The 16,350-nt window shown below is 48.5% G+C and overlaps 1 protein-coding gene across 2 annotated transcripts in view; it reads left to right on the forward strand.

The window, feature by feature from the left end:
* INCENP (inner centromere protein) overlaps window positions 1-3,202 on the forward strand; it is a 30,311-nt gene extending 27,109 nt beyond the window's left edge. For both annotated transcript variants that reach the window (XM_074275493.1, XM_074275492.1), the window contains 4 exons: window positions 461-539; window positions 645-785; window positions 1,872-2,022; window positions 2,688-3,202. In XM_074275493.1, the coding sequence (XP_074131594.1) occupies window positions 461-539; window positions 645-785; window positions 1,872-2,022; window positions 2,688-2,902 (586 nt within the window). In that variant the 3' untranslated portion in view covers window positions 2,903-3,202. The remainder of the gene's footprint in view (window positions 1-460; window positions 540-644; window positions 786-1,871; window positions 2,023-2,687) is intronic.
* Window positions 3,203-16,350: the final 13,148 nt, after the last annotated feature.

Consider the following 16,350-nt stretch of genomic DNA (forward strand, 5'->3'; position numbering starts at 1 on the left):
TCCACGCATCTCCTACGTGCCCGTCTCGCCTGGTCTCCAAGTGCTCCATGCACCATGGTCTTCTTCTATTTCTGGACCGTCTCGCTGGGGTCCCCCAAATCTGTCCAGGGGAGCCCGAGCCATGGGGTAGGGAGGGGTGCTGGGGAAGGAGGCCTTGCTATGCCCCTCCCCACCACCAGAGTCGCAGCCTGGGTTAACGGATGAAATGTGGTGCTGGGACCCATGGGGGGGGAGTAGAGTGGAGAGCCCAGTCTTGCCCCTGTGCGTGCACCCCTTTTTTAGAGCGGGGGCGGGGACAGACCCAGAATGTTGGTCCTGCCCTCCCAGGGCACCTTCTTGATGCTCTTATCATTGCCAGTGGGGGGGACTCCTGGGGACTGTAGGGAGTCCACGGGCCGGGGAAAGGTCAGGGAGTGTGGGGGCCTCAGGTCCAGCTCAGCCTCTGCCGCTGACTTTCCAGGGAGCGACAAGAGAAGGAGAGAGCCCTGCGGCTGCAGAAGGAGCGCTCCCAGAGGGAGCTGGAGGAGAAGCGCAAGCGGGTGAGCCCCGGGTACCCCTGGCTGGGCTGCGGCTGCCCCGGGGTGGGGGTGGGGGTGTTCCTGCTGGCACCAACCCCTCCCCCGCCCCCGCTGTGTTGACCCCAGGAGGAGCGGCAGCGCCAAGAGCAGGAGCGGAAGAGGCTCCAGGAGGAGCAGGAGAAGAAGGCCAAGGAGGCTGCTGCCGCTGCCGCCACCCCCAGCGTGGGCACCGGAAACAAGTTCTTGAATGTAACCATGGACATGCAGGTGAGACCCTCCTGCCGCCCCAGCCCGGCCTGTATCCCTTTTCGGGGGCAAGTGACCCTCGGGCCTCTGCTGGGAGACCTCCCGGGGACAGGGAGCCCCTGTTTTGAATGGCAGGGGTACCCAGAAGAACCTCTCAGTGGCAGCTCCCTGGCCCCAGCTCTGCCTGGGTGCCCACCTGCACAGAGGGCACAGACCAGGGGGGGGCTTCTCAGGCTCCCCTCCTGGCTCAGCGGTCCAAGTCCTTTGGCATTGGATTGACCGTGCCTGGGGTCCAGGTACCGGGTATGGCCTGAGGCCTGGGGGGGAGAAGTCAGGGCTCCGGTGCTGCCTTCTGCCACCCTCGGGCCTTCCAGGGTGACCCACACTGAGTTTGCTGCCCCCTAAAAGCCTCGGGTCCTTTTTGCTGATGTGAATCTTCTCGGGGTCCTGGGGTTTGAGGGGCCAGTAGGGTCGGGTCACGGGGGGCCATAGCCTGAGACAGCACTAGTGTGGGGCGTTCATGCAAACGGGTGGGACATGTGGGGTGGCCCCTTAATGAGCCCCAAGCTCCCTTCTGAACTCTGGTCCCCCAGAAAGCCGTGGAGGGCTCTCCCAGGGAGCTCCGGGAGGAGGGAAGGCCCCATTCTGGACCAGCCCCCAGCCCCCAAAGTAACCCAAGGTCCCCAAGTAGCGGCCAGGTCCAGACGCCACCATCCAGGCCGTTTACTGACATCCTGAGCTCCCCGGCCCCAGGGAGGGTCATCCTCGGGGGTCTTGGGGAGACGTGACAGCCCCCTCTCCTTGTGAGGGCCGGCTCCCGGAAGAGGGCTGCACACATTGTCAGAATGCTGCTTTCAGGGCCGGACAGGCCCCCTCCCCCCCCAATTCTCTCTGAACGTCGCCCCCTGTGATGCTCTTGGCAGCTGCGGGCCAGGTCATAGGGACCTGTCACACTTCATGGGGGGGGGAGGCCTGAACCTGGGGCTGCTCTGGGCCTCGGTCTCCCCGCTCACCCTAGGCAGCCAGGGGGAGAGCTGGCCCAGAGCATCCCTGAGGGCCGCCCAGGATCGCACTGGGCCGAGACAGAGCGGCCTCCCTTCTCTTCAGTCCCCAGTCTGCAACTCATATGAAATGACCCCCCAGGGCCCCAAGGGGGGGCCCAAGATCAATCCGGACAACTACGGCATGGACCTGAACAGTGACGACTCCACCGACGACGAGACCCAGCCCCGAAAGCCCATTCCTGCCTGGGCCAACGGTGAGTGGAGGCGCCCGGGCTCCCACGGGGCTCCAAGGGGAGTGGGGTGGGGGGGAGGGAGCCAGGAGGGCGAGGCTACGGGAGGCCAGCTGGGGGCGCTGTACTAGGGCAGGTGAGGCCTTGTGTGGCCTGCGGGAGCTAGACTGGGGCTTCTAGAGCTCGGCCCTCGCCATCCCGCTTCCCCTGAGGCGTGTTTGGGAGTACAAGCCAGGCGGCCAGATCAGTCACCGACAATAAATCTGATTTTGGGGCCCCCCCACTCTGTGATGGGGCCCCATGTGGGGCCGTGGTCCTTGCGGGACCCATGCCAGCATACAGGGACTGGCCCTGGACGGGTCACGTGTGAGGGAGGGCAGGGTGGGAAGGGCCGGGGCTGCAGTCGAGGTGGGGTGGGCGGTGCCCTCCACAGGAGCACACAGACCCTCACAGAGAGAATGGGGCAGATCTTCTGAGTCTGAGGGCTCCGTGGGGCCCCGTCTTAGCCAGCATGCAGCTGTGCTCTGGGGCTGGCGCTCAGAGAGAGGTTAGGGCTGGATCCCAGCTCTGAGAGTGCTGATGAGGTCACAGCCGGGACGCCGCAGAGGCGAGGGGTGCCTGGACCTTGCAGAGACTGGGGAGAGAGGCCTCTGTGGGCCGACCTGACCCCTGCCTCCCTCCTGCCCCAGGGACCCAGCTCAGCCAGGCCGTGATCCGGCAGTACTACCAGCCTCCTGACCTGGACCAGCTCTTCGGGACCATCCTGAGCCCCAGGCTCGAGGACATCTTCAACAAGAGCAAGCCCCGCTACCACAAGCGCACCAGCTCGGCCGTCTGGCACTCCCCGCCGCTGCCGGGCTCCCGGCCCTTTGTGGGCCTGCCCTACGGCCTGAAGAAGCCCTGAGCGGGGGCGGGGGGCCAGGCCGCCAAGGCATGGGACTGTACATTTGTTTTCTTTAAGAATCGAGGTTTTTTTAGTGTAGACAAGGGAAGGCGAGCTCAGAGCCGGAGGCCTTTCTGGAGCCGGGCCGGTGGCCGCAGCGGGAGCCGGGCCCGGGGGCGGCAGAGACTGAGACCCCGCGAAGCGGGGGGCGGGTTCCGAGGAGGCGGCCACGCGGCCGAGCAGCAGCCCCCACTGTACATAATGCTAGGGAGTTAGTTGGAGGCTTTTTAAGAGTAGCTTAATAAAATGTATTTCCTGGGACGTGACCTGGTGTTCTTGCCTTTGGGGAGAGTGCAGGTACATGGTCAAGGAGGGCCCAGCCCGGGCCTGCAGCAGGGGGGGGGGGGGGCAGAGTCGGGGCTTGAGGCAGCCCACCCATGGCGACGGAGGAGCAGCCTTTCTCCCTGACAGCCCGAGTCCTGAGGGCTCATGCGACTGTGGCTTTCCATGTCCCCCCTGCCCCCGCCCCAACTTCCCGTGTTCTGGATTCTAACCCTACCCCTTCCCTTTAGCTCTTGACATGCCATGTTCTAAGTCTCCTCCTGACCCTAATGTTCCACGTTCTGGGTTCTAAGCCTCTCCTGGCCCTGATGTTCCATGTTCCATGATTCCTGGTTCTTCCCAGTTCTTACATGTGTACGTCTGGGGGGGCCCAGAATCCGCCCAGGGGCAGATGGGTGGCCAGAGTTCGGCGGGAAAACGCTCCTTGGGCATCAGGTGGGGGTCTGTGCCCAGCAGCAACATCTCCGCTTTGAAAGGCATGTGCCAATGGCACCTGGCCCGAGGGTGTCCACGGGGTCATTTTTCAAGGGAAACCAAGTCAGGCTAAGTGACTTGCCCAGGGCCACATATCTGAGGCAGGATTAGAATTAGCCCCTTGACTTGAGCCCAGCACGGGCTATCTGGCTGCAGGCACACCCAGCTGTGTGACCCTGTCTGCCTCAGTTTCCTCATCTGTCAAATGAGCCGGAGAAGGCAGCAGCAAACTGCCAAGAAAACTCCCAAATGGAGTCATGGGAAGTTGGGGAAAATGGCCCGATATGGGAGGGCTTTGGTGAGAACTCTGCTCATTTTAGGCTGAGAAAGCGTTTAGAAGGTCCAGAAGTGCAGGTGGAGCCTGACCCGCACCTTGGGCCCCCAGAGCCAGGGATCTAGTGTAATAACTAGCATTTAAATAAAGCTTCCCCCCCCCCCTGAGGCAATTGGGGTCAAGTGACTTGCCCAGGGTCACACAGCCAGGAAGCTGTGTGAGGCTGGATTTGACCTCAGGTTTTCCTGACTTCGGTATCCACTGCACCACCCAGCTGCCGCTAGTCTGATTTCCAAGACAGGCCTACTATATATCCTTATCCCAGAACGTTCGTGCTAGAAAAGAATTGTAAACAAAGCAAATGCTTCTTGATTGGGAACTGGCCAAGGGACAATGTCACTGATTTAGACAGTCCGAATCCAAGCGCTGGCTTTGTCCCTCGGTTTCCCCGTCTGTAAACGAGCAGATTGGCCTGAATGAGCCAATCCAGGTCCCTTCTGGTCCCACGCTCTCCGTCCGGGGCCCCTCTCGGCTCTGCCATGCTGTGTGAGGGGCCTCTGGAGTCGTCCCTCCTGTACTTCGGCAAAACTCGGACAGACGCGATTCTCTGCGATGGATTCGGAAGCGGCCGAGTGGCTGCAGACGCTGTTCGCAAGGGCTTGGGTCGAATTTGGGCCCTGTCCCCGAGGCCTGAGCTGCTGTCACGCGCTTGCCACAAGGCAAAGGCCTTTTGGTCCTCGCACCTGCCAGGACGCCAGATTGTGGTGCGTTTGGCCCAAGGGGCCCCCTCAGTCCTAGAGGCAGTATCACAAGTGCCCACTAGAGGGAGCGCAGGCCATGCTTTCAGGCTCTTCCATGGCTGCTGCTCGGCCCTGGCTATGGACGGTCCCATCTGTCTTTGGGAATATGCTCTGCTCTGGAGACCCCACCCACAGCTCTCCCATGAACCTGCTTCCCCAAACCCCAGAGAATGGATTTTTATGACTAAATAAAGGGAGGAAGGCATTAGAGATCTGCACATCTCTGAGGGAGGTCCAGCAACAAAGGCTCCGAGCTCCGGCACCCGCTCGCCTGTGTTTGTTCGCTGGAGTTTGCTTGGGTTGAAAGTCCAAGGCCCAGGGCGGTCCCGCTGGTCCTAGGCTGCTCCGGGTCCTGTTTGGCCCCTGCTCCGGTCCTTTACAGGGGCGGGAGACCATGGGTGTGAACACTACCTGTCAGACTTCAGTCGGAGCTTTTTTCTCTCATTCCTTGTCATAAAGGATGGCTCTCTGGGAAAGGGAGAGAGGGGAAGGGGAACCTTGGGAAATGTCAGTGACATAAAAACAAAAGAGATCAGTCAATAAAATATAATTTAGAAAGGAGAAATGTCTGCGGAGGAAGAAGAGCATCCTGACTTGATTGTACTTAGATAAATATTGATGAATAGAACGGTGGATGGATGAGAGGGAGACAGACAGAGACACACTCTAGCAAGAATAGAGCCCCTTGTCCCCTCAGGAGCCAGGGAATTCCCTGGTGCTGGTGGGTGTGACGCCATGGGTACCGGCCGTCGGCAGAGTCCACATGATTGCTGATTCCCTGGCGAGGATTATTAAAGCAGCCGTTTATGAGCCCGATTCCATGGCAGAAATGACTGCGGGGACAAGATAATGCAAAACCCCTCTTGGGACTTGTCTGGGGGTCATAGTTTGGAAAGGGCGGAAGCTGGATGGGGCAGTGAAAAGGAACCAGCCCTGGAGTCAGGAGGACCTGAGTTCAAATCTGGCCCAGACACTTTATACTTCCTGGCCGTGTGACCTTGTGCAAGTCACTTGACCCCAGTTGTCTCTCAAAACAAAAAACACAAAAAGAAAAGCAGTGCTTGTCTCAGAATCACCCTGCATATCAGACCTAGCCCTTGGTACCCTCATTGTGCCCAGGGTCAGCTTGATGGGGTGAAGTTAGAGCCTTATTGGGAGGAAATAGCCAGCACCCCTGGGGAAAGAAGATGGAGTCAGCTTGTTTTGTTTTGGAGGCTTGTGAATCTTCAATAAATGGATTAGAAGTTTTGAATTAGGGCACTCCTGGATTATGGGGACGCATTTGGACACAAAGAGGTTCCTCTGAGGGCTTAATGAAGGCCCAAAGAAATCTGAGTCCCTAAAACAGACAGTAAGAAACTAACCTCCCAAATCTGGGCCATTTCCAAGTGTGGGGAGAGTGATCCCAAGGTCAGCTTCTGTAGATCTTCCTGTGGGTGAGTCCCCTCCCCCAACAGCTTCCCGTAGCCCCCCTCCCCCCAATGCAGCAAAGTCAATCCCATCAGTTATTATTTTCCTAATCCCTCCAGCATCTCTCCTGCGTCAGTGGGAGGTGCCCAGAGCTGAACCAATGAGCTCTGAGAGCAAACACGTGCCAAGAAGCTGCTCCCCCCTCAGCAAAGAAGCTGGAGAACCTCTGGTTCCTTTTCACTCCTTGGAGAACCTCTTGCCACTCAGGACTTGATTTAGAGACCAGCAAACTCTCCATCTCTAGGGCCCTGTCATGTCCCTCGGCGGTGGCCGGCACACCCTCCCTCCCAGCTACCCTGGTCTGCTTGTTGTTCCCCGTCCAAGGCCGGGCCCCATCCTGCTTTGGAGCCTGAGAAGAGACGACGATCCCAGCCCAGAGTCTCCTCCCTCTTTCCCTGTGGCTCAGAGAAGTTGCATGTTCCTTCTTTTCTTTCAGATACGCATCGCTTTAGGAAGAGAAAAACCAGAGCCCAAGGGGAGAACCATGGGAGAGATTTAAAAAAAAAAAGGAACTTAGCGTGTGTGGATGTACATTCAGTCTCCTTAGTTCTTGAATTTTCATATTTCTTCAAAGCAGAGTTTAAATACCATCCCATACAGTCCCAGACACTGTTAATGGGCTCTTTTTCTCTCCCTCCATCCCTTTCCATTCCCCTTTAAATACTTTGCATTAAAATGAAGAATAGATTTAGTATTTATATTCTGCTTGCCTCAGTTTCCTCATCTGTAAAATGAGCTAGAAAAGGAAATGGCAAACCGACTCCAGGATCTTTGTCCAAACCCCCCTCCCCCAAAGGGTCATGGAGAATCACATAGGATTGAACAAGTTTCCGTGTACGTGTTGTTTCTCCTCGTGAGCAGGGACTGATTCACATTTGTCTTTCTGTTCCCAGAGCCTAGGATGGTGTTTGGCAAGTAAAAGATAATGAGTCGATGCTTGTTGATTTTCATTGATCATGGAGCTGTGAAAACATACATTCAAGAGCAATTTCTCTGAGCCCAAGTCTAATGCTTTCTCCACTATGTCAATCTAAAAGAAACTCCTGGGGCAGCTGGGTGGTACAGTGGGTAGAGCACCAGCGCTGAAGTTAAGAGGACCTGAGTTCAAATCTGACTTCAGACATTTAACACTTCCTGGCTGTGTTACCCTGGGCAAGTCACTTAACCCCAATTGCCTCAGCAAAAAAAACAAAAACAAAAAAACACTTTTTTTAAATGTTCCCTGTAATGTTCTGTTGTCTCTAAATTGCGATCGTTCTCTGGGAGCAGGATCTCTTGGGGAGCTTCTGGGGAGGCAGCCTTGGCTTTCAGTTCTAATATCAGTAATCCCCAAAATGCAGCCAGGAGTTAAAGTCCTGTACTGTCTCTTTCCTTGGTTCCCCAATGAGCTCTTGTCAGAATGTCTCCAGCCAGCTTCAGTCTCTAGCTCCCTCTGAATCCAAAGCCTCCGGCCAGCACCAAGGTAGAAGTGGGAAAGAAATCTTGACTCTGCTTCGGAAAGTGGGATTGTGGGCTTCTGTGTGTTTGGCCCTGAGAGTTTCTTGCTTATATAGTGCACACTAACCCTAAATACACCAATCATTTCATCATAGGAAACTATTATTTGTTGTAGGATTAAATGCATGCTAAATTAGATTTAATCAGTGTCTCCTCAATTCCGCTCAGCACCTTGTTTCAAGTTTTGGCCCATAACATCTTGGTAGGATCAAATTAATTGTCTCTATTCATTCCAGTGACTTTGCACCTTGTAAAAATCCTAACACTTTCCCTCCCAGTTAACAAAAGTAGAATATGGATCAGAAATTAGAGATTATATTCTTAGCCTTCCTAATTTTCCTAAAACTCAACTCTAGTAGAACCTCTGTCATGAGACCTTTCCTTATCCCAACTCCCACCACATTGCGGAGGCTTTTTTTTTTCCTGATGCAATTGGGGTTAAGTGACTTGCCCAGGGTCATCCAGCCAGGAAGTGTTAAGTGTCTGAGGTCAGATTTGAACTCAGGTCCTCCTGATTTTAGAGCTAGTGCTCTAACCATTGCACCACGTAGCTGCCAGAATTTTTTTTTTAAATGTATCCATTTTGTATACATCTATGTATCCATATGTTGCATTCCTTGACAGAATGGGATTTCCTTGGGAACAGATACTGTTTCCTTTATGCCTTTGTACAGCCATGTGCCTGACACATAATAGGGGTTTTATAAATGCTTGTTAATTGATTTTCTTTCCCCAGATTTTGATCTTTCTAGTTGCTATATTTCAAACCACTAGGGATCATGAAAGTTCCCACTGTAAACTTCGGAACTGGGGATTCTTCACCTGTGGGGTTGTACAATGGGATTAAGTCCCTGAGTTCTATTCCTGCAGGCTCTCTTTTGACAAGTCACATATGACTGAATAAATGTCTGTGTAGGTTTTGTTTCTCCTTGAGAGCAGGGACTGATTTCGTTTTGACAAAATGGGCATGAAGATGTTTTTCATGGCCCAAGGAGCTACTAAATAAATAAATAATGATAATAAAGGCTAGTGTTTATACATTACCTTAAGATTTATGAAGCACTTATCTCATTTGAATCACACAAAAATTCCATGAAATAGCCATTAAAAAGCCCATGAGGTATCATTATCCCTATTTTACAGATAAGGAAAGTGAGGATCAGCAAAATGAAATGATTTGCCCGTGGCCACGTCACTGATATTAGAGTTGACTTTCAAATCCAGATCTCCCCTGAATCCACATCCTGCATTCTACCCATCATGGCAGGAGGAGAAGTAGAAAGTGTGCCTTGATTGACTTTTGTGACCTGGCAGCCTAGCCGGTCACAGTTTTGTAGATTCTGCTGGTCCCAAAGCACTCCCAGCCTCCTTAAGACAAACTCTCACCAAGAGATCTTTATTTGCCGCTCTGCTGCTGGTCATCCTGGCCATCTCCTGCTATGAAGGCAAGTGACCTTGCACTAGCTGAGCTCTTCTTGGTAATGGGGCAGTGTGTCATGTTTTCTATCTATTCCTCCAAGAAATGAGAAAATTAGAGTGGAAAACACGAGGCTTCCAGGTTATCATTTGGCAAATAGCTCAAAGCTTCAAGTATGGGTATATAAGTCAGATAGAAAAGCATTAAAATGGCTAAGTTTCTATTTGTTTTTCATTAAAATAATAAAAATTATTATTATTATTATTAAAATAATAAGAATTTGTCATATTTTCAAAATATTTTCAAAATTGTCTTCTTTCAAAATCCTATGTCTTATGGGAAATAATTCTCTAAATGAGTTATTTTTAGGTATTAGGAACAGGAGAAAATTCAAACCAAACTAACTTACAACTTTAAGTGAGATTTATTAAAGAACATTATTTCCATTCATCTAAAGCTGCAAGTTGGCCAGAGCTAGAGAATAATGCCATTTTTGTGTCTTCATTAGGTTGATTCATGAGGGGCAGGAAGCTAAAGTCTTCAATCATTGCTTTGCATCCTTTCCTTTTTATTTGTGAAAGTTACCTTCTTCTAACTTGTCGGTTAATCACCTTCACTTCCAGAAGTTCCAGGGCAGTGACTGGTGGGAAAGTAAGTAAGTTGTTATCTGGTCTCAACACTCCCAAATCTAATGTGGGATTTTTTTTTCACTTAATAGTATTTTTCAAATTATATGTAAAGATGTCCCAGTTTTTTTTTGATTCAAAAATATGATGAATTTTGAGTTTCACTCAGCCACCCTGAAGTCCTGAGTTATGTGTATCTGGGATACAAGATTTAATATCTCCCTTCAAAAACTTGGGCTCATTATTGGAAGAGCATGGGAAAGTTGGGAAAAAGAAGTAGGAGCCAGGAAGTTAAGCTGGAGAGCTTAAGTGTCCATCAGGCAACTCAATAAGGTTACAATTACATGTTCTGTTGGGGAAGGGAATTTTCACAAGAGTTCCCCATGACAGTTAAATCACAGGCCACACTTCTCTCTCCAAATATTATCATGACATTAGATTCTTTTAAAGTATATTAAATTTAAAAATATTAATATAAAGAAGGTATTTTTTCATTGAAAGAAAAATAGATGATCATAGGGAGAGAGAAAATGGGAGTAGAAAAGATAAAAGCTAAAGGAAAGTAAAAAGAGAAAATGGGATAGAAAGGGAAGGAAAGGGAAGCTGATAGAAAAGGAAAAAGAAGGAAATGACAGAAGAAGAGACAGAGACATGGAGATAAAGCTATTTCAGTATACTGAGTTGAGATAAAACAATTGATCAAGCAACAATTTATTCATTTGTTCTGCATGTCAAGTAACCAGATTTGGTTATTCACAAACCAACCTTTCTAAGGAGTCTCAACCTGACAACAGCTTCCTCTTTTCTACCTTCTGAAAACAGGATTATTTGTCATACCCAAGTCTTGTGGCCTTCTTTTAAGGGCTCATAGCATATGAGTCCTTTGATCTCAGAGGCGAGATGAAAGAGGAGGGAGACTCATAGAGTGTGAAAAGAGCAGTTTATTATGCCATACAGCCTTGTTGATATACATTTTTGCAAGCGTGATCAGCTCGTGAACAGTAGGCAATCCCCAATCACCATTCAGAGAGCAGCTCATGGGCTTTGCGTATGCATGGTATCCACCAATGGGAGGAGAGCCGATCCAGCAATTCAGCAGCTCACTCACAGGCCAGAGGCCTTGTCAAGGCATCCCTGCTCATGGACAGCTAGCTGTGACCCTCGGCTCAACGCTCCTTCCCATGAACACAAATCATTGTTCTTTGCTCAACAAGGGCAACGTGGCAGAAAACTTATCATGCACCAATAGTTAAGGTAGCCTCGGTACTCCCTCTCAACAGGGTCTCATAACTCAGCACCCAAGAATAATGAAATAAAGTATGATATCTACAAGAACGCAATGGAATTGAATCCTTCTGAACAAAATTACACCTAAAATATTATCCAAGAGTTTTTATTATTCCTCTGTACATAAGCAAAATAGGACCATAATTAAGTAAAAAAACAAAATCCGGGGAGCAGCTAGGTGGCGCAGTGGATAGAACACCAGCCCTGAATTTAGGAGGACCCGAGTTCAAATCTGGTCTCAGACACTTAACACTTCCTAGCTGTGTGACCCTGGGCAAGTCACTTAACCCCAGCCTCAAGAAAAAAATAAAAAATAAAATAAAAAATAAAATCCTCTCAGGTAATCAAGCAAGTGAACACCAGATAGTCATCAAACACTTATTATGCCCCAGGCACTGTGCTAAGTCATAGAGATAAAAATGAGAGTGTGTGCCTTCCAGGGGCTTACACTGTATCTGCAAGAACAACGTGTGCATATATAATCATGTCTGACAAACACACGATGTAATTTGGTGAGGGAGAAAGAAGGGAGGCAGCGGTAGAGAGACTAGCCATTGGAGGAAATCAGAAAATTTTCATGCAGAAATTAGCAGCCACATTTCCCAAACCTCTCCCCCCACCTCCCTCCACAAAAGAAAAGAATACAAACGGTGAGACTTGTCTCTAGCTAGAACATCAGGCCCTAGAACTAAATGCTTAAGAGTCCAACCTCAAGGATTTACACATATACTGCAAAACCTACAGTGCCATTGGAAGCGCCACAAGTACTTCCCAAAGGTTACCTTGTGAAAGCAGTTGAGATATCAGCACCATGGAGAGAGACAGCAGGAAGCCTGCCAGTGTTCCATTGTTTTTCATTCCTGTCCAACTCTTTGTGACCCCATTTGGGATATCCTTGGCAAAGATACTGGAAGGCCATCTCCTCTGGTTCGTTTTATAGATGAGGAAATTAAGGCAAATAAGGGAAGTGATTTGCCCAGGATCATACAGCTATTAAATCTGAGGCCATATTCGAACTTGGGAAGATGAATCTTTCCAACTCCAGTTGCCGCCTAGTTGCCAAAATCCCAAGAGTATCAAAAACTTATCAACAATAGTCTGGTAGAGATATTGTACAAACACTTAGAGTTAGGGGCCTGCCATGGAAAGAGTATCTGAAGGGGGAAAGAATGGACTTTACCAAAGTTTTAGCTTGGAACTGGGATGGCCTCGTAGCAATTCTGCTGCACTTTGAGTCTCTTAGTTGTGAGCCACAATAACTCTTCTGTCAGAAGTTTTTCCTAATATGTTTATGTCCCTTTGTGTTTCTCCCAAACACTGAAAAATGAATGGGCTTTTTGGTCTATACTTCCTTTCTTCTCAAGAATCTCTAAGGATTTTGACTGTGCTTGAGCATAATCGTCAGGAGCTCAACTGTCATTCTGGGATGAAAAGACCATTTGGAGACTTTCTAAGGCACATCTCTAACATGGCTTCTGTCTGAAGCTCCCCTGATCATTCCAAGGATCAGCCTCAGGGATGGTTTCAGAATTTCTGATTGTATCCAAGATTGGGCAGAAAGTGGGGTAAGAAGGTGCAGCGGAAAGGGAAATGCTGAATCAGAAATCTGAGGTGGAAATTGAAACACTGATGAAAAGAAAAGGTTAAAGTACTAGTAAGTGATGGAATCAAGACTGGCTTCCTGTCGATTCCCATTTACCCACTTCCACTATGATTTAGCTCCAACACAAACATGTTTTGGGGGAGAATATGGCAACACCTGAGTAGATAAAATCTGGAGCTTAGAAGTCAAAGATAGTCCTTGCCCAATGCTGGTGATAGGTTAGGAGACAGGGAGGAACCCAGGGGAACTTCAAGACGACTTCATAGAGGCAGTGATGGAGAGGGGAGACAAGCTCAACTCTAGGCCTAGGAAAGAGGAACAGCTCAGCACCCTGCGCTAGGGAAGGAAGGCAACCTCAGCTGTCTCGGCATGGGAAAGCATCGTCACCTAAGATGAGGAAAGGGAAGGAATCTGGCTCCGTGTCCAAGCCGGACAGTGTGGACAGGCTCAACCTTTGAACCCCTCTAGGAACCCTTAGCTAGGCTGATGTGACATTGCATTTGTGCTTTAGGTCTAGAGTGGGACTCGAGTACCTTAACCTTACGGCACAAAGCCTCCTGTTTAGTAATATTTTCTACACTTTGTATAGATTTAAGAAACTCTGACAGCTTCTGGGTTCAATCTCAGAAAACCTGAGGTCAGCCTTCTGGTGTCAGTCAGAATCCACAAAGAAGGAATACAGTGAAGAGAAGGGCTGCTCTGGGCACAGTCCCACACACTCTTCCCCAGCTGACCATCCCCCCCAAGCCCCAACACAATTCCTGATTAAACACAAACTGGAGAAGAAGAAAGAAGATAAGGGGATGGTCATCTAGGGATGGTGCTGCATGGACTCTGGTGTGGAGGCTGGGACCCCTCAGGAGCTCCTAAGAACATCTGCCTTCAGTCTCTTATCCATTGGCTCTTGAAGAGGAAGTGTGGCGTGATGGGTAGGGTGTTGAATTTGGAGTTAGAAATACCTAGATTCCAATCCTTCCTGATATGCTCACGGGTTGAATGACCCTGGTCAAGAACTTTTCCTTTACCTACCTTAGTTTACTCATTTGTAAAATCAGTCAGATAACCCCTAAAGTCTCTTCTAGCTCTAAATCTATAAATCTTTGTTCTATTCCATGAAACAGCCTGAATTCTAAGCCAAGAGGCTCTGTGTTTTCTATTCCATTTTCCCACTTTCAGAGGATATAGGAAATACAATTTCCTGTCACTACCCACAGTACAAGGCCACTCATCTTCATGGCAGCAAGCAGCCGGCATGATCCGACGTAGAGGAGCAAGTAGAGGTCTCATGGTAGAGATGTTGGGCTCCTGAGGCTTGAGGAGGCACTTCGAGGCTAGCCTGATTCACAGGCTCTTTGTGGGAGCTCCCTAAGCCCTCCCCAAGATTCACTCAGTGTAGGAAAGCTTACAGCTCCCACCTACCTTGTGGTATCTATCAATGAAGCTCCTCCCTGGGCACTCCAGGCTGAATTGGATCTTCATGTCTTCTCTGTCTCACTCCTTCAGTCTTGTCAGTCTTGTTAAGACACGAATCCCTGGCCGAGATCAGCTGGAGCTTCGGTCTTTTCCGCTCTCATGGCTGGGCACTCTGATCCCTTCTCTCTTAGTGGATAATGGAGTGAGGGTAGCGCCTAAGCTTCCCCTTCAAGGTTTAGGAGCCCAGAAGTAAGGACCCCCTTTCATTAGACCCAGTAGAAAATCCTGGCATATTTGCCAAAGTTTACCCCCTACTTCAGCAAGATGCTTGGTAATTTCTTTTAATTTAATTAATTGTTTTATTTTTTCTGGTTATACATGTACATTAATTTTTTTAATACATGTTTCCTCATGTTGGCAATTTCTTGATGAATTGCCACATCTTCCCTCTGCCCTTACTTAATTGCATGTGCTGGAACCATCATTCTCAAGTTTTTCTAAAAGATATGAATTATTGCTAGCTCCTTCAATTTTTTTCCCGTTCTGCTCACTTCCATTTAGAAGAGAAAACATTCCTATATAGGTTGTCTCCAAGGTTCTTACAAAGCAGCTCCTCAGACTCAAAAGTGTGGCTCTTCAGGGACGAACTTATTCTGTTCTATTGAAACCATCTATTAAGCACATGCTATATGTCGGGTGCTGCATCTAAGGAGATGATAAACAGCATAATCCCTGCCCTCAAGGGCCTTATAATATTTGAGGAAGAATATGACATTCAGAGAGAAGTTCTTCACATTACCATGTGATGGGGAAAGAGAGATGTGCTCTGGGAAAATCTAAGAGGGAGCTATAACTTTCAAATGGGAAAATCAAAGAAGACTTCATAGAGGAGGTGATAGCCAAACTGTACTTTGAATAGTGAGAGATGAGAAAAAAATGCATTCTAGACTTTGGGAATGGTATGGCCTAACATAAGTGATTGTCAACATGGAACACAGAATGAGTGAAACTAGACCAGAATGATCACTTGCTGGTAGCCAGATTTCAAAGCGTTTTAAATGACAAGTTAAAGAATTTAGTCCCATGGTCAATAGGGAGCCATTGATTTTGCTTAAGAAGAGGAGTGACATGACTAAACCATGCACTGAAGAAGATGATCTGTTTCAAGTCAGACCAGATTTCAAGATGGAGGGAATGTTCAGGTGAAGACAGCCATACCAAAACCCAAGAAAAATGAGTTCTACAAGACTGGCCACGTCATTTTCTATTCATGGAATTAAAAAAAAAGTCAGAGTCCCTTAGTTCAATCTTAGAGAACTTCCATTCATGTGCTAACAGTACTAACTGGAGAAGGTGTCTCAGACACATGTGGGGGACCAGTTAAGTAGTTAATTAGGCTTTAAAAAGAGGTCCAACACCACTACATCCCTCCACTGTCTGGGAAAGAACCCAGATTCGAAGAGCTGGATTTCATGTCTATCCTAAATTAGCAAATTGAAAGTAGGAATAATGGCCAACAGAGGAAATAGAATATACGCATTGAAATCTCATTAGGCACAGATACCATTTATAAACTGGATGTGTTCTTGCTACAGATTATTATTACCTATTTCCTAAAGTCTTTACAAGATCTTTAAGGCAAATGGCCAGGCTTCTCCATCTTCCTATGGGAGCAAGTGGCTATTTCTTTATAGACAAGCTATAACTATGACTTTTTACTTTTTTTAATATTTTTTTATTAATTTTTATAATTATAACATTTTCTTTGACAGTACATATGCATAGGTAATTTTTTTTTTATTACAACATTATCCCTTGTACTCCCTTCTGTCCCGAGTATGACTTTTTACTTAAAGGAAAACAGCCTACAAAAGGCTGACCTTGCATGATATTTGGAGGCAGAGATATGGTATTTTTAAAATTTGATTCCATGAAAATTATCCTTTGTTTTTCATCTTTTTCTAAGTTGTCCATCTTGCTGTAAAGGTAATCTGATAAAGAAGTCTGTCGTACACTGATAAAGAAATGTCCCCTAAACTCCTGAGAACAAGAAAGAAGAACTCAGCACTAATATCTGTCTGCCCAGGTTGCATGTACCTTCGGAATCTAATGTTTATGGTGCAACAAAAAAATGATATTCACACACATGTATTGTATCTAGACTATATTATAACACATGTAAAATGTATGGGATTGCCTGTCATCGGGGGGAGGGAATTGAGGGAGGGGGGGATAATTTGGAAAAATGAATACAAGGGATAATATT

This window comes from Sminthopsis crassicaudata, chromosome 6 (genome assembly GCF_048593235.1).
Source record: "Sminthopsis crassicaudata isolate SCR6 chromosome 6, ASM4859323v1, whole genome shotgun sequence".
Lineage (NCBI taxonomy): Eukaryota > Metazoa > Chordata > Mammalia > Dasyuromorphia > Dasyuridae > Sminthopsis > Sminthopsis crassicaudata.